The sequence below is a fragment of the Musa acuminata genome, chromosome BXJ3-3 (assembly GCF_036884655.1).
Source record: "Musa acuminata AAA Group cultivar baxijiao chromosome BXJ3-3, Cavendish_Baxijiao_AAA, whole genome shotgun sequence".
NCBI classification, from domain to species: domain Eukaryota; kingdom Viridiplantae; phylum Streptophyta; class Magnoliopsida; order Zingiberales; family Musaceae; genus Musa; species Musa acuminata.
The window spans coordinates 9,985,277-10,011,787 of NC_088351.1; the positions used below are offsets into that span (position 1 = coordinate 9,985,277).

The 26,511-nt window shown below is 41.7% G+C and overlaps 3 protein-coding genes, 1 long non-coding RNA gene and 1 pseudogene across 4 annotated transcripts; 2 read left to right on the top strand and 3 right to left on the bottom strand.

Moving 5' to 3' along the window:
- Positions 1-726: 726 nt before the first annotated feature.
- On the bottom strand, positions 727-3,340 carry LOC103973879 (acetyl transferase GW6a-like). The gene is made up of 3 exons (XM_009388550.3): positions 3,122-3,340; positions 2,891-3,039; positions 727-1,831 (listed from the first exon to the last, which is right to left on the bottom strand). The coding sequence occupies exons 1-3, from the start codon at positions 3,317-3,319 to the stop codon at positions 952-954; spliced, it is 1,227 nt and encodes a 408-aa protein (XP_009386825.3). The 5' UTR covers positions 3,320-3,340; the 3' UTR covers positions 727-951.
- On the top strand, positions 1,727-2,228 carry LOC135633263 (uncharacterized). Its single transcript, XR_010494947.1, has 2 exons — positions 1,727-1,864; positions 2,011-2,228. It is a non-coding gene; the product is annotated as an uncharacterized LOC135633263 (long non-coding RNA).
- Positions 3,341-8,960: 5,620 nt separating the features above from the next.
- LOC135633917 (transmembrane 9 superfamily member 8-like) lies at positions 8,961-14,084 on the top strand (annotated as a pseudogene).
- Positions 14,085-14,881: 797 nt separating this feature from the next.
- On the bottom strand, positions 14,882-15,895 carry LOC135634232 (early nodulin-like protein 15). The gene is made up of 2 exons (XM_065144565.1): positions 15,474-15,895; positions 14,882-15,390 (listed from the first exon to the last, which is right to left on the bottom strand). The coding sequence occupies exons 1-2, from the start codon at positions 15,658-15,660 to the stop codon at positions 15,038-15,040; spliced, it is 540 nt and encodes a 179-aa protein (XP_065000637.1). The 5' UTR covers positions 15,661-15,895; the 3' UTR covers positions 14,882-15,037.
- A 154-nt stretch (positions 15,896-16,049) lies between these two features.
- Positions 16,050-26,456, bottom strand: LOC135634231 (nucleoid-associated protein At2g24020, chloroplastic-like). The gene is made up of 7 exons (XM_065144564.1): positions 26,286-26,456; positions 25,457-25,599; positions 23,754-23,854; positions 23,627-23,666; positions 17,487-17,558; positions 16,423-16,479; positions 16,050-16,345 (listed from the first exon to the last, which is right to left on the bottom strand). Exons 1-7 carry the CDS (start codon positions 26,368-26,370, stop codon positions 16,268-16,270), a joined length of 576 nt encoding a protein of 191 aa, XP_065000636.1. The 5' UTR covers positions 26,371-26,456; the 3' UTR covers positions 16,050-16,267.
- Between the last annotated feature and the right edge of the window lie 55 nt (positions 26,457-26,511).

The following is a 26,511-nucleotide window of genomic DNA, read 5'->3' on the forward strand; positions in this document are numbered from 1 at the left end:
AACCCCTGAATATATATATATATATAATATTCAGAAAATTATATCTACAATAAAGCTATAAATAAATATAAAAATTGATATTTCGTATTTCCTTTACATATTTAGGAATGTCTACATGTTTCATTTTCTATTAGTTTATGGCGTTATATGCATAACTTAGCCACACAAACTGCTACGAGAATAGTGAGGGCAACAACCCATCACATATGGCCCCACTTATCGTCGTGCAAGTTGTGGTCCTCGATCTCTCACACGAATCGTACACCATTTCGACATTATCGAACCTCACGACAATCGGCAAACAAATCGTCCCACGAGTGAGCATCCCGATCGGCCATGGCGACCATAAAACACCATCCACAAAGAGCCACCACCACCATCGCCTTCGTCGTCAGTCTCGACCTCGATCCATCTTCATCAATTAGACAACTTGCAACCGATCCATCCCCGTCTTCATTGACTGCACTGTTCCCCCCACTCCCTCGATGATTGATCGAATGGTGGGATTGGCTCGGATGGTCCAAATCATTTGGAGGCGATCGGGCTCACAAGGAGGTTGTCTTTTCCATGCCAATAATGGCAGGAGGAGATGTTGTGTAGATTCGATTCGTTGTACGAATTCAAGATGGATATATCTCGATCACGTAACTTCAGCTCCCAACCACCTCAAATTAATCGATCCGAGCTTCAATTATTTTAAAGAATTTGATTGGAAATCCACAGATCACCACGAAATTGTGAGTCCCAATGCTCCATTTGATTTCAGGAAATTTTGTGCATGAAGACTCGACTCGAGTAATTCGGGCACCGAATCGTTCGAAGCTTGGCAGTGACATTACAATGCGCAGTCTTCATCATCGTACGTACACCAAAACATGAAGAAGACATGCGACGACGGAGAAGAAGAAGAAGAGAGAAGAGACGATGGATGACGACCATCCGATCCATGGCTCAGAACTCGCGGGGGTCCACGAATATGACGTCCGTCGTCGGCGGCGAGGCGAGCCAGTCGTCGCCGTGGATCGCGTCGTCGCCGCCGCCGCGTAGTCTCTTCATGCACCACACGTCCTCCTCGCAGGAGAAGCGCTTCCAGTGCGGGATTGCTGCACGAACCGGGTCGCCCCGTCCGAGCTCCGCCACCACGGCGGCGCAGTTCTCGTCGGCCACCGCCGCATTGTGCGCCAGCCGGCACAGGCTCCGCATCAGCCGCGGCCCCTCGGGCCCCGCCATGTGGAGCCCGTACATGATGTAGACCCCGAAGGGCCTGAAGATGTCGCGGATGGAGGGGACCCGCATCCAGGGGGCCCTGGCGTCGACGGTGCGGAGGAGGGCGAGGGCGGCGCGGGCGGCCGGCGGGGCCCCGGCTACGCGGAGGCGGAGGACCCGCGTGGAGTCCCACAGGCTCATGATGGCGAAGGAGGAGGGGAGGTCGGAAAGGGAGAAGGCGTTGGTGGTGATCACGGAAGAGGCGGAGGAGGAGGAGGGGATGGCGAGGAAGGTGGAGAGGGTGAGGTCGTGGGAGAGGAGGGTAGGAAGGTCGGAGGGGAGGAACTCAACGGCGGAGGGCGGCAGGAGGCGGGAGTAGAGGGCGATGGCAGCGGAAGGAGGGAGGCGGAGGACGGCGACGGAGGGGGACAGCGGCAGGAGATGGGAGTGGACGGGGTGGGCGAGGAGGACCGGGGAGCGGAAGCGGGAGTAGGAGAGGCGGCGAGTGAAGAGGTTGAGGGAGGCCGAGTTGGCCGGATCAGTGGCCATGTACGCGTACTCCGCGCCGCGCGCCGCGCACCATAACTCCACTCGTTCCACCAGCTTCGTCCCGATTCCCAGCCGCCTGCGAACTCGGACGAGTCAGAAAAAGAACCGAGTGAGTATGACACACGACTCACCGTAATAACTGAGTTGAAAACACAGCACTCGCTACCAAAAACAAAAAATCAAAAAACAGAAATCAACACAACATTATTCATGTTTCCTATCATCAATGTTGTCGTCGTCTTCTTTGGCTTGCAGGTCGAAGAACAGCTGCTGCCCCTGAAACAAATGGGTGCATTCTTGGACTAATCCGTGGACGGACACCGACACTTAGTCATCTCCAATTTTCCCATCCACATCTTCCCCGAACGCCGTACATGTTGATGTCCCATACAAAGTTCGATGGGCTTTATCTCCCTCCCGTCTCTTTATACATAGTCTGTGTGTGTGTGTATATATATGATTCTCCTTTTCTATGTGAGACGACCGTCCATGTGCCCGAGCACACCCTCTCACTATCTTATAGACTCGTGATGGACCAACCGAAACAGGGGAAGGTCGTAAGAACCTATTGACCTTCTTCAACATCTCAAGCTGAAGGTTTCATCTCAACCATCCATGTAAACAAAGACGCCGACTGTTCTCTCTTCTACCGGGGCTTCGTCCTGATCCATGGACTGCTGCTGGATCTGCTGTGTGGGGTCATTTGGTGTACTAAAGCTTGTGACGCCAAGTACATTGTTGTACCTGCGTCACTGTTCTCTCCTCTTGTTGGCCTTCCGATACTGGTGCAGCTTATACACGGCCGGCATCTTTATCCTGCTATCATGTTTCCCTTTGGGGCCTATTGGATAGTCACTCGGATTATGGGAACTGTGGCTCGGGTTGCAGATCTGCATTGGATACGACACCAATCTAGACTGTGTCTACAGCAGAAATCAAGGGAGAAGAGCTACAGAATCACTTATGTTTCTCCATTCTTCTTATTGAAAAGATCATTCACCAATAGGTGAAGGGAATGGCAGACAGTACTTCCATCCTCCTTTGCCATCTATACGTTGTTCTTGAGATTAATACAAGCAAACATATATAGGTTATGGAAAGATTCAACCAACAGAAGGCCTACTGAATCACCCACCTGTGAAAGGGAGAGACTCGGAGGCCGAGAATGTAAGCGATCCTGACGTAGGCAGGGAGAAAGCCGGAGGATGTCCGTCCCCTCGTCACCATCTTAATGCACGCCCGTATCACCCCCACCATCTCCTTCTTCTCCCCGTACTCCGCTACCTACATGCCAGCAGAGCCAAAGTTATAGATCGGAACAAGCACCAGGAGAGGTGGACTCGACGGAGAAGGCAAGGTGAGCAACCAGCATAACGTGGTCAGGCGCATGGCGGACGCGACACAAGGGATCGCCTAACAGGTCCACATAGAGAGACATGCTTCTCTTCTTCTTCTTCTTGTTGCTGCCGGCGCCAGCGTCCGTTGGACCGACCTCGCATCGGCTCTCCATCTCCTCCACAGCCTTCAAGTCCTTCTCCACATCGAACTCCCTCACTCTTATCATCTTTCTCTCTCTCTCTCTCTCTCTCTCTCTCTCTCTCTGTGTATGTATGTAGACCTCAGGCTCATCAAGATTGATGCGCTTTTATAGGGAGATAAGAGCACATCAAGACTAACGAAAGGATGTGGCGAGAGGGTTTAGATGGGAATATAATGATAAGATGTTGGTAAACCGGATTACCATAAAAAATGGCGACCTGCACACCATTTAAGTCCCTCCTCCCCCATATATTCCCTCTCTGAATATGTGATTAGATTTGCATATACACTACTCTACAATTTCTTTGTCACTGCTTTTTTCTCCTTTTGAAGATAAAGGTGAGCATATCTCCTTTGCATCTACCCATGACAAACAATCTCTGCATTGTTATGTGCTGTGGAGTGATGTAGCCGGAATCTCACATCTCTTAATCTTTCTCCATCTATTGGAAACTTCGCAACCCCCAAGGAACAGGTAGCGTACTAATGGCCAATCCTGTGGCGTGGGATTTTTTGTAAAAGACACTCATGAGAAATGAATGTTACTTTCACGTTAAACCCTTAATGGCTTCTTGTGGTTCAAGTCTTAGGTTCTGTTTCATGTATCCCACAGTACACGTATCCACAGACTCACACAGGGCATACGTATACTTGTCTTGAGCCACATCCATGACTGGAATTGGAGCTACGAGTGCAGAATGCATGAAATCACCAATGCTGTTAAACTCGACAAGCTTTTCGACTCCTCTTTAGATGTTCTAATGCAGCCGTCTTTCGTAAAAGATAAAGAAAAGCAAAGCACCCCACCCCACTATGAGAAGTCTAGGAATGACTACCACGGAATAGAATTCCACTGATCGATCACATGACATATAATAGCACCGAGGTCACCTCCAAATCCAATCAAAATCCAGCTGCCGAGTGACCCGTCAAACATGCTTGTAAGAATGCCGTCATATCAGAGGAAAGGCAACGAGGACCTGAGCACCAACTTCATGCATCTTTCTTGTCACCCATTTTTACCAGATGATGCCTTATTTGCTTCGAAGAACCATCGATGTACAGATTAATACTCCGATCTGTACAGACTAACAAGTGTTCATCAGCATCATCGCTGAGCATATTAAATCGAAAGGTTCTGAAGACTCCGAAATGGACTTAAAAAGTTATGCCTCTCTGCAGACTAGTCGCACAAGCAGCACCAACTCATGCATGCAAAACATGAAAACAACATGGATAGATATGGTCATGCATATACGTACTTCCATGACTGTTAAGGCAGTCTTTCTCCAATCATCAGTCGGCCCTATATTGGCCTCAACAAGCATGCAATGTTTGCACCAGATATGGCATGGTCGGATGAGGAAGGTTGTGAGTGCCTCATGCCATTAATTCCCAGTCCAAACTGCATGAATGAGGTCTCACTTTGCCCACAGGTGGTGTATCCGCTAGTCTAATTAAGCCTAGCTCACTGACATCCCTATGTCAGATACGATTCTTACCTTCTTCGACACATGTAGTATTTATCTCCTACATTTATTCCTTCGGTCAAACACTACACATTTCTTGAGAATCGTGTTGCTGATATAGATATATGTAGGCACTGCAAACTACCCTCTCCCACCATCCAGCCGCAGGGAAAGATCACAAGGGACATTTTGCTCATATAAACTAATTGGTTGATCGCCAAACATGTACCGCCGCTCTTCCGCTTAATCATTGTTGCCCATTAACTTAGCTGCGTCCGAAGGCAATAATTGAGTGAAAGGCAAGTGCAACACAATAGCTATCGTACAGTGAGAGTCCCTGTTATCCAATCAAACTTGATCCTGGAAACCACGCTGCAACAGCTGCTGGATGTATGATCCGAAAGCAGAATCAGATGGTAATGGTTGGCAATGGATGGAGAATCCCTCTTCCTGCTGCTTAACCTCCACCATCAACGGGTTTGGTTCTCGAGGAAGCGGGAAGCTAAATGATCCGTGGGGCCATCTCGTTCTTGGCGCCACATGCCTCATGCATGCATCCCATCATCGTCAGATATGCTGGCAGAGGCACGAGTTCATCCAGCGGTGGGGTCCGTCCGCGCGTCAGTAATCATGACGTGGCAGTGTGCCGGGCTTTGTCTGCTATTGGTTGACTTATCTGCCCGGGTCAAAAAGAGGGAGACCCACATGGATGAAGCTGGTAGCGTGCATGGTTCATGCGTCTTCTCAGACCGATCGATGGCCCTCCATAAATTTCCACCGAAAGGGGAAGAAGATTAATATTGAGTTTGCGTTTTAATGCGTCAAGATTTGCATTTGGTCTTCCATTGTTTTTGCAGTATTACATGTGATGCTGACACATGAAAGCACGTGTCTCTCTCTGTCTCTCTTTCTCTCAATCAAGTCCAAGTCTAAAGGCAAAAGTTTTGGAACTCTTTTCTTGTGGTCCTCCAAGAACATATCAACCTATAACAAGGATATCATTCATACATGATCTCCACCACACACCAAATCATTAACAGCTAGTTAAAACATGCTTTTTGGAGACTAGTCTTTCGTTCTTTGTGCTATTCTTCGTCATCTTTGGCGTAGGTTTTCTGGCATGATCTCAACTAGATTTACTGACAGGGAAAAGGAATAACACTAGGAAAAAGATGCCACTATCTAAGTTGTTCAGAAATGAGATCTAATTTTCCATTGTTAGATCTCAAAAGTTAGAAACTTAGAGCAGAATCATTCCTCAAATCATGCCCACTGCTGCACCACTGAGCTGTGTATTATATGCAATGAACATGAGGTGCTCCCAGTTCATCATGATCATTCTGCATGCTCTTATCCTGCAATCACAGAAGAGTAGTATGGTCTTCGTATCATATCTATCTATATATATTAACCGCTCAGACTACTTGGGTTCCAACTCTTACCATCATGTATTTATTTATTTATTTATAACAAATACACAACATATAATCGATTTTAATTGGATAATAGAATTCACCGAAAACAGCTATTATCGATGTTTAATTATAAGATGTTGTTCAATTATAATTTATGATAAAATTGGCCCAATCTACACACACATATAGTCTAATTTTCTTGTGTTTCTAAGAAATTAATTCTTTGATAAGAGTTTTCCTAACTTAAATAGAAGATGAAGACATAGTTATGCGTTCATTTATCTTTATGATGGATCATTTTCTCTTAAATCCTATTTACAAATTAGGGTTTCTTCTTTTATATCTTGTGGCCCAAACTTTGTGTCCCTTTCTCAAAAAAAAAAAAACACCTAAATGGCTATATTAAACAATTTAATTTATAAAATTAAGTTTATTAATTTCAATATATATATATGCTCAATCTTTGTATGAAAACTTGACTACCTTTTTCTTGGTGATAAAATTAATTTCAAAAAAAAAAAAAAACATCATCAAGTGCTAAAAATTATGGAGTGGAAGAGATAGTGTTGACCCGCAAAAGACAATATGGCCAATAAATGGGAAACATTATAACCTAAACTAATTTTATCCAACAACAAATGAAGAAAACAGCTTTTAGTTAATACTGTATGCAACATCGGCTGCATCTTCCACACCTATCAATCCTAATAAGTGATCAATACATCTTTCTCGTAGGCTTATGAATTAATTGTGTCCATCGATGGCCTTTTACTCGAATCGTTTGTGATCACAACACTTCTATATACTATGTTTATCTCAAGAACAAGTATATGGCTTCATTTATATTCTTGCCATAGATATAGTAGCTATTTTAATGGTTGTAAAGGCAAATGCTACTTGCACTAGTGTTCCGTATCATCACTAAGGTACAACAACAAATAATCTACGCTTTTATCAGGTATTTTTAGAGGAGAAGATACGGAAATGGGCTATTAAATATATCGTATATGCTTTTGTTAGGCCTTTAGCATCTTCCACTGAGCCTAATCCTATATGATAAACCATCAGATAAGAACATATCTAATCCAAACTATTCTTGTATAGTTATATGTCATATCAATGCTAGCTTTATGTGGTATATACTTGAAAAGCACTACCTACATGATAAATCTTTTATACTATTTGATGAATGAGTGAGTGAATGAAGGGAGGAATAAAAGTTTCATACCTAGAATTAAGTCATGGATGTTCAATGATGCAACATTTGGATTAAAAGTGGAGGAATTCTGTGATTGATGTGGCCCTTGTTTGTAATCAAAAAGTAAACAAAAAGTTCTTATGAAATTTTCTGATTTCAATGGGTAGATGTGCTTAGCAATACCAAATATTTTAAATTTATGTAAAGGTCACATATGAATAATTTAATGCCCCAAATGAAACAAGAAGTGATCAAAGAAGGATGGAACTAGATGGAGATAGAGATGGATACTGGAAGGTTTCTTTTATTGGATTTTTTTCTTGAAGCTTTATTTTATGCAGGCTTGTTCATAGATATTCTATTTTTAATGCACGGTAATATTTCACTATTTAAAGTCGAGTGCATGAATTGTTCTGAGTTGTATATAAGATAATATCCTTAGATAAATTAGAAACACATAAATTCTTATCTTTCCTGATAGTACCTATACTAATTAATTATTAATAAATATTAAATATAATAATAAATAAAATATAGATTTTAACTATTTTGGGTTTGTTATATAGATCCTTTATTATTGTTGAGATATGTAAAAATTATATATTTAATTAAATTTAGAATACCTAAATATTTTTAAGCATCCTGAGCATATGCTTATATCATTTAATCTTAAATGATTTTATCTCATTTTATCATCTATCAAAGTGATATTTAGTTATTCACGAATAAGAATATTTTTTTTCTAACTTTTTTAATAACCCCATCGATCTTAATATTCTTATCTTAACAACACAAACGATATATATATATATGTATATATATATACATATATATATATATATATATACATATATATATATATATACATATATACATATATATATATATATATATACATATATATATATATACAAATATATATATATATATACATACATATATGTATATTTATATATGTATATATATATATATATATATACATATATATATACATGTATGTATATATATATATATATATATATATATATATATATATATATATATATATATATACATATATATATATATATATATATATATATATATGTATGTATATATATATATACTATTTTATTTTTACTTTATGAATAATATCTTCATCGATCTCTCTATCTTGTTGAATAATTGATCAAAGATACCTAAAACTTCTACTTAAAGGGATTTCTTGTCCATTCAACTTAACTATATTCTTTTATCTATTTCTAAAATTACTAAAATTATATTTTATATATTTAATTTTTATCCTACTTTATCTAAAGTATATAGTTTTTAAGGTTTACATTTAATTACATAGTCTATTGTAAGAAAATAATATTTATTCTTCTTCTAATCATAGTGTCTATCAATTCTAATCTTTTCTCTAAAAATGTTTATATATTCTAAGTTACTAATATAATTTTTTTGTTCTTAAACTAACTTTTTTACTTTCATTAGTGTAAAATAATGTGAGAACTCTTTCGTACCTAGCACTACATCCAAGCACGGATGTGATGGGTTACTTCTGAATGACTTCTTAGCCCATCGTTTGTAGTTTGGGATATCTAAATGGTGAAAGTATCTTGCATCACTTCTGAGTAATAACCTAACTCGAAATCGATTAAGATATATGTTCATGAGATCTAACATAGTTTTACGCTAGTTATCAATGACCTAATGTAACCCATCGTCCTTTTAATTAAAGCTTGGGATTGACATAGATGATTTTTTTTAATAAATATTGAATATTTTATCTAAATACAAATCTTGACTCTGTCTAAGAAATAATGAACTACATAAACTAATCAATTGATCTTGATCCCTAGTTAGTTCTTAGGTTCTTCGCCAAATATGTATTAATTATGAGCTATATGGAAATGTGATTTTATTAGTGTATCATCTCTATGATATGTACAACAAGAATGATGCTCCTGACTTGGGCAAATCAAGTTGCACATATGAATGTAGAGAGATACATTGCGAGAGCAACTTAGAACAAATGATGGGCCAATCTTGAATTCCAATGGCCCAGAATAATGTCAAGCCCAAAGGATGATGAGTTCTTGAACGAACAGGGACAGGCTTTATGACTTAACTCGGAGAAGCTATGAAATAAACCATAATTGAGTAATATTCAATACTGTATATTATAATTATTAATTAAGTGTCCTTTCAAAATATGAAAATAGAGTATATATCCATCAAAAGAAACTCGGGTTAACCACAATTAATTAAAATTAATTAGTTAATTAATCTAAGTTAAAAAAGATAAAAAATAAGACCTAAAATAACTATATTTTATTAATTTTATAAAAAAATATATATTAATTATTAGAACTTTTAATTAAAATCAAATTATAGTCAAATGACATAGATTAATTATAATGGTATATATATATATATATATATATACAAGTTTTAGTATTATACATATGTGTACATATATGCTAAATTTAAATTTAGAGAAATTAATGCTAAAACACTTATTATGGAGAAATGTATATGTGGTTTTTTTTTTCTTATTATTATTATTTCTGGTCTGTTCGAATCCAAAGCGTCAGAGTTATGGCCGTATCAAAGTCAATTATTCCTCTCCGCCATGGTGGCTATGATCATGCTGCGAACACTGTACAGAGATGCCTCCAAGTACAACCAGCTTGAAACCCAAGAAGTGACAGGGTGGAAGCTAGTTCATGGGGATGTATTCAGGGCTCCAACCAACTCAGATTTGTTGTGCGTATATGTTGGAACAGGTGTTCAGTTCTTTGGTATGCTACTGGTGACCGTGATTTTTGCAGTTCTCGGCTTCCTCTCACCATCAAACAGAGGGGGACTGTTGGCAGCTATTCTCCTACTTTGGGTCTTTTATCGGTTGACGGCATTCACTTTTCCTGCTATCGTTTCAGCTATCTTCTTCGTCTTGAATGCTCACTTGGGCTTGATAAATTGATAGAATGAAGAGTGAAATTATATAGGTAAAGAGACATTATATCTTAATTAGTATCAAATAATGTCTATTTATATATAGTGAAAGAGATGATTTTTTTTAACTGAGTAGCGAGATTTTCTTATACAGTTGAGGAAATCTCTCATATGTTATCATGCTTCCGCAAGATCGAGCTCGTGTCAAGGATACCGATCTTGGACCAATACAATAAATATAATTTGTAAGCTAGAGGCTCGTGAGTGAGTCTGCTAGTTGATCATCCGTATGAACATGAGAGACACGAAGTTGACGTCTGACAACTTGATCTCATACGAAGTGAAGGTCGATGGCAATGTGTTTCATGCATGAGTGGAACACTAGATTGACGCATAGGTAGATAGCTCCAACATTATCACAATATATTGCAGGAGTAAGGATAGAGCTGACTTTGAGTTCTTTGAGGAGATTTGTAACCCAATTGAGTTCAGCAGCAGCGATAGCGATGACATGATATTCAACTTCAGTTGTAGACCGGGCGATTATCTTTTGCTTCTTAGAACTCTAACTGATTGGATTAGACCCAAGAAAAATGACATACCTTGAGGTGGTGGTGCGATTATCAAAGTGCCAAAAGGAAGTCTATGACTTTTATTACTGAGACAAACATCACAATGAGTGATAATACTTGTATTCTTAAGAGTAGGAAGAGAATAACGAGAAAGTAATTTATTTTGGATAGAGAGTGAGGGATGATCGAAACAACGATGCCACACATCAATTAGAGCTACAACTGAGGAGTAGACAGTGGGCTGTTTTATTTGTGTAACTGATGGCCATTCATAAACATTGTCTTTACTCTAGTCTTGGACTAAGGATGCTCCCATGCTCAAATCTTTGACAAGAAATGAGTTAGGAAAGAATTCAATGGAGGTATTATTTTGTTTGCAAAATTGAGAAACGAAAATGAGATTTCGTTTAATGTGAGGTGCACACAAAACATCATCGAGTGTAAAAATTATAGCAGGTGAATTAAGCATTGTAGAACCAGTATGAGTAATAGGAATTCCTTTACCATCACCGATGATAATGTCTTCATTTCCACTGTAGTTGTTGTGGACGGACAAGTTCTGTAGATCAGATGTGATGTGATGGGATGCACCAGAGTCTACGATCCAATTTTGATCACTAGTGTTTAGAGTAGTCATGAGATTTACTTAAGGCCAATGTGATTGAGTAGGGAGTCTGGGTCGAGATTGACAGATCTTTGCAGAGTGATCGACTTTGTCACATAGTTGGCACACAACTTTTTACTGGTGGTGAGGGCGCTAGGATTGCTAAGAAGTAAAGTAGCCGCCTTGGGTGTTGTGATTGGAATATTGATGATGTTGAGGAGGTATGATTTGTTTGGAGCTCATAGGTTTAGGAGGTATCTTAGTCAAACCTTTGTTGACAGTCTTATTATACGGATTGCCCCTTCTCACTTGAGCTATGATGGATGATCTTGGTAATTTGTCTTCATGCTTTAGATATATCTCAAAGTCAATCAGCTTATCGTAGAGTTCTTCGAAAGACACTGATGAGTCACATGCCCGTATTACTGTTGCCAATTCCTTGTACTCATTGCCGACGCCATTGAGGATATGAACAGTGATTTCTTCATCAATGAGAGAATGATCTATCAAGGCCAAATTATCGATGATAACATTTATATTGTGTAGATAATCAGTAACAGGACTTCCCTCTTGTCTAATTGTCATGAGACTAGATAGGAGACTAAGTATACGAGTGCGTGAACTATTCGCCATGGTAGTTTGCAACTTACATTAGGCTTCGGCAGTAATGTCACATGAAGATATGAGCGAGGCGAGGGATCCAGCAATCGAGGCTTGAATTACTTGGAGGATGAGACGATCCTGGCATAACCATAGTTTGTGGTCTAGATTTGGTACTAGACTAGGTGCTCCTGGGATGTTTAGGATTGCCGGTGGACAACGAAGGGAGCCATCGATATAGCCTAGAAGATCATAGCCAAATCGGAGATTAGAGAATTGAGTACGTTAGGATGCATAGTTGCCACCTTTAGATAATTTGAAGAGGATGAAGGTTGCTACATTGATGGAAATAAGGCTTGTATGTGGGAAAGTACTATGGTTCCCTACGACAACAACTAGAGCATCAGATGTAGATGATGATGACATATGGAAGTAGGTAAAAGGTTGCAGCAACGCCAATGATCAAGGAAGAAGAGGTGGTGGTGGTGTAAGACAAACGAGGTCTTTGTTGAAGGAGAAGGTTAGCTTTGTGTAAGACAATAGCAGATCTTTGTGCAGCATATCAACAGTTAGGATTTTGGGCAGCGATGCAGTGATGCAGCAAGTGGTATAGAAAGATTCCAAATGCTACTTATTGAGGCAAAGGTGGAGTAGGATGAAGTGGCTGCCCCGATCACCGACCAGAGGCAACGGGAGAGAACTGCAAAGATTGTTTGGTAACAGTAGAAAGGGATGGTAGGCCGACACCAAGACAAGGTCCTCGCTAGGACCAAGACATGACCCGGTAGGAGTGTCTCCATAGGAAGATCAAAACGTTGCCATAGGATGCCGTTGGAAGCAGTGAGGACGATGTTGTCGGAGGCGAAGATAGCGGTGGCAGAGGCGTTGGTAGGAGTGGAAGGTGGGAGGTGAGAGGTGGGTGATTGCGGTGGCTTGAGTTCGTGCACGTAGCAGCGATCCACGCAGTGCTGTGTATGGCACAACTGTATGTATACGCAGAGGAGAGCGCCGAATCGCCCAGCATGTAGCCTATTGAAGGCATAGGCGTCCCCTTCGATCTCCTCAAGTCTACTTTTGTGGTAGATCAATGAAGACTGCCACAGTGAGGAAGATGAGGACTAATCGCGGAGTCTTATTTGGGAATGTGGCTGCAGCGACGATGGTTGCTGGCCGGAGGCAGAGGTTCGCACCTCTTTTCTTATTGCTCTGATACCATGATAAAATGATAGAATGAATAGTAAAATTGTAAAGGTAAAGAGAAAGTATATATCAATTAATGTCATATAATGTCGATTTATATATAGTAAAAGAGAAGATTTTTCTCAATTGAGCAGCAAGATTTTCTCGTGCAGTTAAGAAAATCTCATCTGCAGTTGAGAAAATTTCTCATCTGATAAGCTGTCCCCTTTAATGTTTGCTCTTGTACTACTTTGGTTTGGTATATCCGTGCCTCGTGTTTGTTGGAAGCTATGTTGGTTTCAAGAAGCCTGCAATCGAGGATCCCGCGAAGCCGAACAAGATTCCCAGGCAGATACCAGAACAGGCTTGTACATGAACAGGCCAATTTCTCGATACTAAATGGTGGCATTCTCCCTTTTGGAGCTGTTTTCATTGAGCTCTTCTTCATCCTTACTTCAATCTGGCTTAATCAGTTCTACCACTTCTTCGGGTTCCTCTTCCTTGTCTTTTATCATTCTCATTATCACCTGTGCGGAGATCACAATCGTGCTATGCTATTTCCAGCTGTGCAGTGAGGATTATTTGTGGTGGTGGAGATCCTACCTGACGTCTGGATCTTCTGCTCTTCATCTTTTCCTCTATGCAACCTTCTACTTCTTCACAAATCTGGAGATCACCAAGCCAGCCTCTGGAATTCTGTACTTGGGATATATGTTGATTGCTTCTTATGCCTTCTTTGTGCTGACAGGCACAATTGGCTTCTGTGCATGCGTCTGGTTTACAAGGTTGATTTATTCATCAGTGAAGATAGACTGAGGATTCTCGACTCATATTGGTGTTCTGAAGCAAAGATCACGGTCAACTGTCAGCTCATCTGGAATCAATTTTGTAGTCATGGATGTTCCACTTAAAAGAAAATTACAGTGTGGGGTGAGTTTTTATCTTCTTATTTAGATCCACTCTTACTCTTTTTTCCTTGATATTTCAATGTAGCTGGTGTTCAACTGATGATGATGCTTCTTGAAATTGTAGGATTAAGGTCACTGTATATGACATCCTTTCAAGGCTGTGTTCTTTTCATCAAAAAGTGGGTTGCGGAAAAATTATACGAGTTAGAGTCCATACCCATGTCATGTTCAAATTGTCATGCAATATCATCCTACATAGGTCAAGAAGATTTCACTTTTTCTTTCAAGGCCATGAATTTTAGCAATGCATCAGCTTGAAAGCTTATACGCTAGATGAGGGGGCCTTGACATACTTGGATTTGGTCGTTCGGCCTTGTAGTAGAGCTCCAAGTAGCCGATGGCGGCGACGACCATGAAACCGCCGACGGCCATGGTGGTCGGGCTGTGCGGCATCTTGCGCCGCTGGTGCACCACCTCCGAGGACGACGCGGAGGAGTCGGCCGGTGGCCGATTCGCATCCCTCTCCTTTCTGCTCATCGCTTCTCTCTCGATCTCTGCCCTTGCAGTGAAGGGAGCAGCTTGGCTTTAGGTGCCACGTTCGTACGTGCATGGCGGATTCGAAACGTGGCAACTGGATGATCCGTTCGTGGGGACGCGCGTGAGCCGCGAGGAAGGAGATGGTTACGTGGACTTAAGGGCGTTTTAAGGGGGTGGCAGCACAGTTGATATTTTAATGGCTTTTGCGCTGCACCGAGCTTCGCGTCACATAATAATAAAATAAATTCAATGCAAGAACTAAAACATCAAAATTCGTGCAGCCTCATCAGGACCGACGTAACACGGTAGCTGCGAAAGCTTGGTTCACATCAGCATCCCCAGAACCACCAGAGAGCATGCCATGCCACTCCCGAAAACCACCGCCCTCCGAGCGGCGCTGGTCGGAGCGACCGCCGGTCCCTCGGACTCCGCCGGGGACGGCGCCGTAGCGAGGCCGCGGAGCGAGTGGCGCTCCGACATCACCACCACGATCAGCTTCTCCCCCTCCTCGCAGGCGCCTGCTGCTCCGCTGATGAAGTAGTTCGCTCCGGGGAGGTGCAGCCTCACGACGGTCGCCCCGTCCTTGTGCTCCGCCACCGGACTTGAGCGGTTGCAGCCCAGGTAGGCGTCCCTGGTTACCTGCAGTACCGAGTCCTTCGCGGCGTCGTACTTCCAGACTGGCGTGCAGGAGATTGGAGACTTGTCAGTGTCTTGTTTCTCTTGCCTGGGAAAGATGGATGTAAGGAGCGGAGAAGGTTACCGAGGGAATCGCCGACTTGGAAACGATTCTTCTCGGCCCATTGGTTGAGGGAATCCGAGGTGTTGGGTGGGACTCGCCACGCGTTGTCGTTGCCTCCGACCAAGAAGTCCCTTGCTTCTGAGCTTCCCAAAATGCTTGCGAGGAGAAGGGCGAGGCAGAAGGGCGACAAGGACTCGGATGAGGCCATGGAGAGAGAGAGAGAGAGAGAGAGAGAGATGGTTTTGTTGGGAAGCTTGGTAGGGCTTTATTTAAAATTGAGGGAATTAGCCGTTGGAAGGAAGCTGGGGGTGTTGTTGGGAATGGGAACCAGGTGTGAGCTCTTGTCCCGTCGTGCATCAACGGCCACAACATATCTATCGAGGAATCTGGGGATCAGACGACACATTTCAACGTTCACATCACTCGGTTCAAGATCTACGAACAGGAGATCTATGTGTTGATTTCATCCATGTTCTCGAGTTACAACTTCGGCCCTAACAAAGTTTGGCACACATCAAAAAGCATACATCGGATGATAATTCATTATCTTGCGGCGTTACTGAGAAATTTAAATGCGAACAAAAATGATAATTCAACTTCAAGGGCGAAAGTATATGGTATGAGATTATAGGAATTGCAACAAAAATGATAATTCAACTTTAAGGGCGAAAGCATATGGTATGAGATTATAGGAGTTGTCATCAACTTGACTGAAAAGCAAATCAACAAAATGGCCCCTCGACTTCATATCACGAATTCTGTCAAGGTGAGGAACACGAGTTCCATGTAGACCATGGTTAGATGAACCGGTGTATTCATTGCTTCAGTCCTTCGCTGAGGCCTGGTGGCATTCCCAAACTCTGGGCAAGATTGCTCATTCTCTCTTTCATAGCCTGGAACATACAAACATCATGTCATCATGCAAGATAGATCTTAAGTTGGATCACCATGGTAGCAAAGTAGATCTAACCTGAACACTTTTCTGGTGCGCATCCTTGTACGCTTCGGTTACCAACAGAGAGAGCTTCTGCGAATAAAGGAAACAATCTTGGTCCATTGAGATGTTGATGCATTGAAGGCGAAAGAGGTTTTGCTAAGAAATTGTTGAGTTCATGATGAGACATGGGCAACTTCCAGATTAGTGGAGTAACAGGTTTGAAGCATTGCATGACAAATACCAATTTGAGATTCACATTGGGATGTCATACAAGATAATAGTACAAACACAGGCCAATGCAGCTGACAATTCATATGTTCTCACACAGTTAAGACATTAGCCTGGCTGCATAAGAATCTTATCAGTAAAGCAAAACATTTTTGTGTGGTTGCTGAGCATGCAAACTGCAGTCCACAATTTTCATAGTGTCAACTATTTACCAATGATACTGATCGGACTTGACGAGAGGGTCAAGTCTTGGAAATGCAGTTGGTATAAATTAACAAGTGAGAAAAGTTATATGTAACTACTTAAAGATGCAGGCCACTAAATAAAGCTTTTTCTCATAATTCTGTGTTGTAATTGGACTTACACAGAATGTCCCACAAAATGAGGACAGGTTCTGGTACAATTGTATGGTTGTTTCTTAGACCTACCCAAGGTTGAGAACTCAAAACCAAGGATGTCATCTATCCTAACTGGTCAAGACTATGACTGTTTGATATCAGTGCCTAAGTACCTACAGTCGTCACCATTTGCAAAATAAAAAAAAAGGGAAAAAGAAATGGCCGTTTCTGTTCATGGCACATCCCAGGGCCCAGGTCATGCATGTCCCTAGACTAGGATCACGAGACCCTTGTGCTCAAGAAACATCGCCTAAAAGAATGTACTGATAAAAATCCAGAATAAAAAATCAAAATTATCTTTTCCTAGCAATAAAATCAGTATATTAAATCGGTTTAGTGTTCTGTAGATCAGCGATACCAACATAATAACACAATTAGAAACAGCAGTTGGAAGTTGTCATGATATGCACAATGCACATACAGTTTATCTGAGAAGTACAGTTATATCATTGGTGCAAGACTGGAACTTACTTCAGAACCCAGCTCCATTGCAGCCTCAGTGATTTCAATGCGTATGGGTTGCTGGTTTCCAGAAAGAGTTGCCTGGCAAAAGCATCAAATGTAACCAATTTGAAAATTGCATACACAACTATTTAAGGTTGCATTCATTAATGTCCAACAGCACGGAATAAATGTAAAAAAACCACCACCAAGAAAAACTGAAATTGACAATTCCTGAATTGATCTTATCTTATTTGATACAGAATAATTAGTGACTATAAGCATTCCCAACTCATTACTTCTGCTGTCACATTAACCTATGGTTTTAAACCATTAAATTCTTAACGGTAACACTACAGGACCAAACCTAACACAAATGCTATAGCCTATTCCGAAAGCAATGAAGAAAGCAATTATTTGAGTGGTTCCAAGAAAAACATGATGAACCTTTATCGTCAGTTTCTGTCATATCAAAAAGGGTGAAAATAGCATTTTAAATACAATAACATACATGCACATATATATACATAACGAGAATGTTAGAGAAAATATAAGATCTGGAAAGGTGATGAACAACCAGATCACCATGTGCCAATATATGCATCAGAAAAGGAGAAAAAACTGAGCCAAGGTTGAAGCTAGAATCATCATATGGGGGACCACATTAATATGCATAAAAATAGGATATTATAGAATAACAAATATAGTTATTGACAAGGTTCACAATCTTGCATACTGGTACTATACCAGTTAGAGCTTGGACTGGTACAGTACCAGTCCATACCAATGTACCTGAGTGTTGGTACTTCAAGGTACATATCAAGTTTTAAAAAAATCTAGAAAAAAACAGAAACTGCTCAATACAGAACCTATGCTAGGCATACGGGAGGTGAAGGGCTTGTACCACTCAATGCAGGTCCAGTGCTAGACATACCACTCGGTTTACACAAGTTCGTGTACCAGTGGGATAGATAAACACAACCGTATCGAGGTAAACATGACCAGCATCAAACAGTCCGAGCTGTAACGGACAAAATTCTAAACAGGATGTTTGATGTAATGTTTATGTATGTCCGTGTCTTTTGGTTTGTTCATGCTTTGCACAGCATGTAGAGGGATGGTCGAAGGCTTAATAGCCCCATTTTAGTTGGGTTTGGTGGCTGTTTTAGGTTTTGTAAATAAAAATTGTGTCATGTGGACACTTGTGAGAGATACCCAGTTTGTAGTAGACCATTATGGATCCTTTGTTATGCGACCGTTCAGAGTTTGTAAAGTTTGTTTGTAATTTGCATTGATTATGAAGTGTTCTCTGAAATGTTTGCTTGTGGATCCTGAGTGAGGTGTTTTCTCTAACCTGTTTTCTCTTTTGTAGGTCCTAAAGGACCATGGGAGGTTTCGGGGAGGCTGATCTTTGCGGACGGACGCGCAAAGGTGTCGCACGACTTAGGCAAAACCAGCTAAATCCGTGACACGGATGGTATCAGAACGGGACAAGCACTCATAGAAACACTTTGTATGCAAACGTGGGGGACCTAACGGGGCTGCGTTGAGAACAGCCAGCATGCATGACCGTTTGGGGGAAAGCGGGTGTCATGACCCGAGTCTGATGGGCTAACCGACCTATCAACTTCGTTTGATCTAAACCACTGACCAAATGCTTAAGCTGAAGTTGATAGTATATTCATCAAACCCTTATAAGTCAATCTTAATCTTGGCCACTTTCAATGTAGGACTAATCAGGGGTGTTACAATCTCCCCCACTCAAAGGCTTGGCGTCCTCGTCAAGGCCCAACATAACCCAGATCAGACCCTAGCATAGTGCATGTGAGGCGTAGCCCAGTGGTGGCTCCACGCCGTGACGAGTCCTCTAACTCCGTCTACGGGTAGCCCTTTCCTACTCGAGCCACCTCACCATGCCCAAATGCTAGGTTGGCTCTGATACTAAATGTCACGACTCGAGCCTGATGGGCTAACTAGCCTATTAACTTCGTTTGGTCTAAACCACTGACCAAAATGGTTAAGCTGAAGTTGATAGTAATACACTCATCAGACCCTTATAAGCCAATCTTAATCTTGCCCATTTTCAATGTAGGGCTAATCAGGGGTGTTATAACGGGCATGGAGATGTAGGGAAAAGGAATCGCCTAGAGGAGCGGGCATCTGAGATTGGCATTCGGAGGAATGGCCAACCCTTCGTGCAAGAGGCACCACGAGGACAAGCAACTTGGGAAGAATATGTAGCGCACAAAGGTTAGGATGGCTGAGTCTGAGATACGGCTCAACGTTGGCAACCATACTTGATGGTGCTCAAGACAAGCAAGGCACTTGGTAAAAGATGAGACCATGTAAGGTGGAATGAGTTGTTTAGCGATCGAAAGAGTTATGCAAAGCTCACAAAGGTGAGGGAAATTGCTAACTCGAAGAATTCGATACTCATGCAAAGGCTTGTATGCGAACGATGGAGTGTTCATGGCCATCCCTAGGCGCTCGAAGCTCGACGCCATGGAGCATTGAAACTTTCTTTTCAGCATGAGAAGGATACGTCCGTAAGAGGCTGAAGTGTCCAGCAAGTTTAGCATATTGCTAGGCCTTGAGGGGTGCAGCAGGGACTGTATTGACGTAGAGTCGCAATATAGCAAGTGCGTTTATGGGAGGCAGAACAATACACAGGTTGTTCAGCAAGGCGGAGTAGTCCAAGGGGATGGTGGTCTCCAAAACTTTCAGAGAGATGGAAGCGAAGAGAGAAGTTGCTCCAACGGGACAGATATCCATGAGGGATAAGTCTCGGCTCTCCAGATGGAGAACCATGTGCAATGGACCGCATATGTTGAGGAGGAGTACCTCAACTTAACTTCACAAAGCTCAACAGACCGAGCGAGCGACGAGGAGTCGTTGCATGATCTCGCTTGAGATTATGCATTGGGGAATGCATTGCGAGATCAAGTGGGGGAGCGATCCAAAGCAACACAAATGAAGGCACACTTGGAGTCGATATGGAGATCGAACTCAACAAAAGGCTGACCCATGGAATGGTGGGTGCGAGGGCCACCGTCAACTCAATGCAAAACGAGGAGCGGAGCAACTTGGGTGTAACTTGACGAAGTACCCAAGCCGCATGAAGGGAGCCAGCATAGAAGATAGAACATGGAGCGGAGGCACATAACTTTCCTTGGATATAGGTCAAGGACATGAACTTTTGTAGAGGCAAGAGCGGGATCATGTTGTTCCATAGGTCCCTTATTCTGATGGAGCGGGCTCATCCTGTATGGAGCCAAAAACGAAGGGAGCTTCGAGGCACATGCACCTTACCTTAGAGAAGCATTTGACAAAGGAACTGAGGCGACTCAACTTGCGAAGGCGAAGTTGGGTTCAGAAGGCCTTGATACAGGACAAGAGGACGCAGAGGCAGGTACTCTTGAAAAATATACCACAGTGCTACCATTCAAATTGCTATGAAGGGAACGGTGCGTAGCAGAAATTGTGCTGGTAGGGGCAAAGGCCCAAGATCCAGATAATGGTGGGTCTTCCGTGCGTGCATCGAATTTTGCATCGGATGAAAGCCTTGGTCATCAGCATATGGGGGCTGTGTACCACCGAGAGAAAAGTTTGAATACAAGTACTAGTGAGTCCCATGGGAGGGATTTGATCATGCAGAGGTATGATCAGAGCGGCTGGAGAGTTGGACTGCTCTAGAACCTATATTCACTCAAAGGAGCTCGACATATCAGAGGATAAGGTCGAGTAAGCGAACGTTGCTACTAAGGAAGCTAAGGAGAACAGAATCGGTGTGAACCTTGCAACATGATGGTAGAGGCCATGTATAAGAGTTGTAGTCTATCTTTCCATCGACCAAGGGGAATTGCTTGGAGAACACAAAGATGTTGAAGCAGGGGGTCGAAAGGGGCGAGGAAGCGACGACGAATCCAGAGGGACTTAGCTACCAAAAACAAAGCATCGATTAGAATGGAGGTGGACTCGAAGGAGTGCTACAGAGGCAGATCTACCGATCGTGAAGAAAAGGGATGTAGATACAAGGTGACAGATAATAGGGCCATGGGCATGGCAGCGCCATGGTACTGCAGAGGCGAGACTTCCGTGAAGTCATTGATCCCTTGCTCTCATAGAGGGAGAGCGCTTGGTTGTGAAAGGGGCCGAGGAGGTGGAGCATGCAAAGACAAACTCCAAGTACCGAGACAAGGTTGAAGGGCAAAGGCCAAAGAACTTCGTAAGACCGGTGTCAACAAGCTTCTTATCAAGATAGCCGAAAGTGAAGGACTTCGGGTCATGCAAGAGTGCACGACCAAGGAACGAAGCAGGCAATACGTAGTGCTATACCTTTGCTACTCAGTGGAGCAAACGGTAGGGTTGATGAAGAAGACGGTACAATCCTAGAGGCGACCAAAACTATTAGAGACTTACACAAAGTTGGGGTGAAAACTTCCTGCATTCCAGAAGTTCGATGGCATTGAGAAGATGAATCACAGTAGCTAACTCAACACAAAGAGTGCAAATACTTCAAGTACTTCAGAAGTGTAAGCAAAGAGCAGACGAATGCCAGTAACTAGCTCGATGCATGGAGTACAACTCTCGAGGAGACGGGAGAAGTCAAGTAACTTTTGCCTTCTCAACTCTTAAGAGAATGGGTAAAACCGAGTACCCTAATTCTCTTATCTATCCAGTAGAGGTGCTCTGCACAGGTTCAAAGACCCTTCGAAGATAATAATTGTCAAATCCTCACTAATGGTGATCAGTGCTACTGAGAGTAGATTATCCGCTTCATTTCCCAACAGAATGTCAATCGAAAACGGAAGTGATGCAAATCTACTTGGAAGTAACAACTAAGTGAAAGAAGAGTCGATGGGCAAATTTAGTGGAGGAATGACCCAAAACTTCAAAAGTTTGCGAGGCGATGCTCGTTAAAGCTCCAATAAGCATCCACCCAGTTCAAGCAGCATGAGACATTTGGGAGACTGGCACATAGTAAGTATGGTCTTTTCCTTCATCCGAAGGATCCGTAGGAACCAACATGGATCAACAAAACTCAATCAACCCCACACTAGAGTCAGAGTCATTGGCGAGTTGAAGCAGCATAACGGATCAAAAGTTCGACTACTCAACAACAACAGCAGCGAGCAGCTAGGAGCCAAGAGGCGCATTGCAGCTAAAGTAGAAGATTGAAGACCCAGCAAAGGCGATGAGTTGCAGTGTCGGCAAAGGCTTCGACGAGGACGTCGAAGGAATAAATGGGGGAGAATGTCACAGACAAAATTCTAAACAAGACGTTTGATGTAATGCTTATGCATGTCCGTGTCTTTTGGTTTGTTCATGCTTTGCACAACATGTAGAGGGACGGTCGAAGGCTTAACAACCTAATTTTAGTTAGGTTTGGTGGTCGTTTTAGACTTGTAAATAAATGTTGTGTCATGTAGACACTTGTGAGAGATGCTCGGTCTGTAGTGAACCATTTTGGATCCTTTGTTGTGCGATCGTTCAAAGGTTGTAAAGTCTGTTTGTAATTTGCATTGGTTATGAAGTGTTTTCTGAAATGTTTGCTTGTGGATCCCGAGTGAGGTGTTTTCTCTAACATGTTTTCTCTTTTGTAGGTCCTAAGAGACCATGGGAGGTTTCGGGGAGGCTGACCTTTGCGGACGGACGCGTAAGGGTGCCGCACAACTTAGGCAAAACCAGCTAAGTCCGTGACAGAGCGGTATGGAAAACCTTGGTTATTGAACTGAAAATAACATCCAAAGTTTCTTCTAAAGGTCAGGATAGTTCATAGATACTAAAATTCTCATAAGCTTTTGGAGTTTAACTAAGAGTCAAATAGATGATCAGAATCATCATTCCAGTCAATCACATACCTTAAGTCCTTATTTCCTGATTCAAGAACTCCAAACTGGAGGGGGAGTCTAATTTTAATTTAGTCATATCAGAAGGATCCCTAAAATTGCAAAAAAACAGTTCCTCTACTACAAATTTACACACAAGGCTCCCTATTGCATCACATGATAGATGAAATTATGCATCAGGTGCAACCAAAGATAAACGTCACTGAATCCATGTGAAGCACCTTCATACGAACCATAAATTGGAGAATCAACAAATTGCAATCAAATATACTGGTCCATTTGTAAATTTGCGAGGAAAAAAACAACCAATCACACGCGTACCTTGATTAGCTCACCTTCACAATAACCATCAAATTCCGCACTACATAAGATTAAAAGAAGGCTAAGTGTAAAAAGTTTCACAAAAGAGAACGAAACAGAACTATGTAAAATAGCAGCTAGCTCATACGCTTCAAGTTCCTTTTGTACTCGAACAGCTTCAACTTGGACTACCATTTGGGCTTTCTTAACAGTCTCGTATAAATTTTGCATATTTCCCAGAATGCCTGCCTACAAGACAGATTGAATGTGAGGAGAGTGATCCTTACTTAGTACAACCAACAAAATTGAGATATAGATGTTTTCCAATATTACATAGCCTTACAACTATAATTGTCATCTAAAACACAATTTTACTAGTAGAGAATCTACTCACTATTGAGATGCATGGAGTTAAACAATAAGAGAAAGGGACCACATAAGTTATAAGGCATAGATTTTCAGCGGAAGAGTGCTTTTCATGTCTTTACCGGGCATCTCATTTGGGCTTCATTCCCATATTACATGAAAGCCACTATAACAGTTTGCAGCTTGGAGTTTTCTGTGGTTCAGTCATTGTATTTGATTCTTGCCAAAAGTTTTGACATATTCCCCTCTTCGAAACTCTTCTCAAGTTAAGAGCAACTACAGAGGATTGCTCTATGGTTGCACAAGCTAAAACTGCAACCAATGTAGATACAGCATGTGTATCACAAATGGCCTTGCGTGTTGAAAGTTTTTTAGTACCCCTCTCTTCCCAAACTTTGCTTTGGTTAGTCACTTGAAAACATCTTAGGACGGTTGCTGACATCTAGCTTTAAGAATTTGCAAAAGACTTCTTGATTTCAACTCTCCTCTAAAGCTGACCCTATGTTGATAGGAAATTGCACATGTGAAGATGTGCAATATTTGTGGCTTGCACAACTCCATGTTTGGTATGAATAATGGGTGTTAAGAGTTACTGGTTCCAAAAATGAAAACACATGGCATCTATCAAGGACTTTAGGTACATTAGTTCTCACATAAGGTCTTTGCTGATTTGCATAAATAGCCAGACTGCATTGTTTTTTCACAATTTGAATGATTTCCATAATGTCCACAGACGCATATTTGCTTGAAATATGTTTGCACCACAAATTACGCATACATATATAAACGTAACAGCCAATCTTATTTTTGTGTAATGTAAAAAATGAATATTCTTTAAAGAAAAAGAGGAAATTCCTTTTCCATGGCTGGCTATCTTTTATTGATGCCTATGAGATTATCTCAGAACATATTTGCAATTATAAATTGATAAAATGTACTTCTATCAGCTAACAATTGTTAACCAACTTCTTGTCCAATGTGTGGATACCAATACCACCAATCTAGAAAACACCAAAATTAGCTTGATATGTCAAAAATTTGTCCGAACTGCAAAGTATTGGATTTATCTGGAAAGAGAATATGGAATTCATATCCCTTCATTCAATTATATGAATATAATACAAAGGACTAAATTCTCATGATGTCACTGAGAAACATAAGGAATTTAAGGCATCCTTAAAAGTTCTTGATTGTATGGCTCTCTTTCTAACAACATGTACTTCGAGGAGTCTCCTCTTCTCCGACAGAAGCAATGTCCGGTTCATGTCATGAGAAAAGGAGGCAAGTGATTATGCTAAATTGTTGGCTCTAGTATTACAATGATACCAACCAAATAAATCTAATACTAGAAGTACTCCAAAAGCCTCAAGTTACTTCCATATCTGAATCAACAATAGAAATTGCAGAGCATTTATGTTATTCACCAAGAGCATTCTTATGTATAAAAGTACAGAACAATGAACAGGACATCGTTAGATCACTTACCTTTGATGGTGCATCATCAGCGTTCTCGCTCTTGTCCTTCTTTCCTCCAAATAAACCATATACACGCAGAGATCTCATTTTATGTTCTCCTCTGCTAGAGGGCCATGATAAACATGGTGCACAATTTGCATTTAATCTATGACCTGAAAGAGAAGATGCACGAGTTCATATAAAACTTATAAAACTGAGTATAGGATGAATTGAAACCAAAAAAAGAAAAATATCACAAGCTGCCATCCATTCCAATAAATATGATCTGAATTTTAGATCAGACTGCAACTTAAGACATATTGTTAGATAACAAAATGCATCAACACCATATTTGTCGATCTTACTTAAACAAATACGTGACTCAATAATTTCCTTTTAGGATATATACATAACCCTATTGCACAGGTTAGAAAAAAATAGTTACAATTACAGCTAATTCTTCATCACATGCAAATCATACTCCGCACTGTCCTCGTCACAAGTCAATTCTATTCTGGACGCCCAAAAGATCTCATGGTCACAGGTAAAGCAATTAACAAGACGGTCAAAGAACTGGAAGAAAAAGTAAATTGACGGAGGGAAACACACCAAAAATTCAGAATCTACTATGCAAGATCCAATTCCTTTAAAGTGCCCACGAATTGCAACAGGTACGATGGCCCCAAAAAGAAGACTTTCGTAATCTAAATCTCCTAAAGAACAACGCTCGTAAAGCAAAAACATAGAGAAAAGAGAAACGGGAGGCAAGATGAGCAGGGAGAAGACAACCTAAATCAAAAGACCAGGGAACACGAACAAGGGAGGGGAAAAGATAGCGTCTTGGGACATAAACCCTTACTTTGGGAGGGGCAGGCGGAGGGCTTCCACGCAGCTGATCTCAGGACGTTCGACATGTGACCGCCGACAGCGCTCGTGGACGCCATTCGGGAGCAGCAGCAACCCGAAAGCTTAGAGAAAGCGAGAGAGAAGGGAAGGGAAGGGAGCGAGCTCGCTTGAGGTGGATTAGAGTGGCTGTGGATTTGGAGAGCAAAAGAAACATTATTATATTTGCAGTGCCACCGGGT

What these genes read in the sequence shown, in the direction of transcription:
- LOC135634231 (XM_065144564.1), bottom strand. Translation starts at nt 26,370, where the DNA reads ATGGCGTCCACGAGCGCTGTCGGCGGTCACATGTCGAACGTCCTGAGA. An exon ending in CTGATGATGCACCATCAAAG is followed by an intron (nt 23,855 to 25,456) that starts GTAAGTGATCTA and finishes TCTGTCTTGTAG; the next exon opens with GCAGGCATTCTGGGAAATAT. An exon ending in CAATGGAGCTGGGTTCTGAA is followed by an intron (nt 16,480 to 17,486) that starts GTAAGTTCCAGT and finishes CTTTATTCGCAG; the next exon opens with AAGCTCTCTCTGTTGGTAAC.
- LOC103973879 (XM_009388550.3), bottom strand. Translation starts at nt 3,319, where the DNA reads ATGATAAGAGTGAGGGAGTTCGATGTGGAGAAGGACTTGAAGGCTGTG. An exon ending in CGCCTGACCACGTTATGCTG is followed by an intron (nt 3,040 to 3,121) that starts GTTGCTCACCTT and finishes GCTGGCATGTAG; the next exon opens with GTAGCGGAGTACGGGGAGAA. An exon ending in CGAGTCTCTCCCTTTCACAG is followed by an intron (nt 1,832 to 2,890) that starts GTGGGTGATTCA and finishes CCGAGTTCGCAG; the next exon opens with GCGGCTGGGAATCGGGACGA.
- LOC135634232 (XM_065144565.1), bottom strand. Translation starts at nt 15,660, where the DNA reads ATGGCCTCATCCGAGTCCTTGTCGCCCTTCTGCCTCGCCCTTCTCCTC. An exon ending in CCAAGTCGGCGATTCCCTCG is followed by an intron (nt 15,391 to 15,473) that starts GTAACCTTCTCC and finishes CCTGCACGCCAG; the next exon opens with TCTGGAAGTACGACGCCGCG.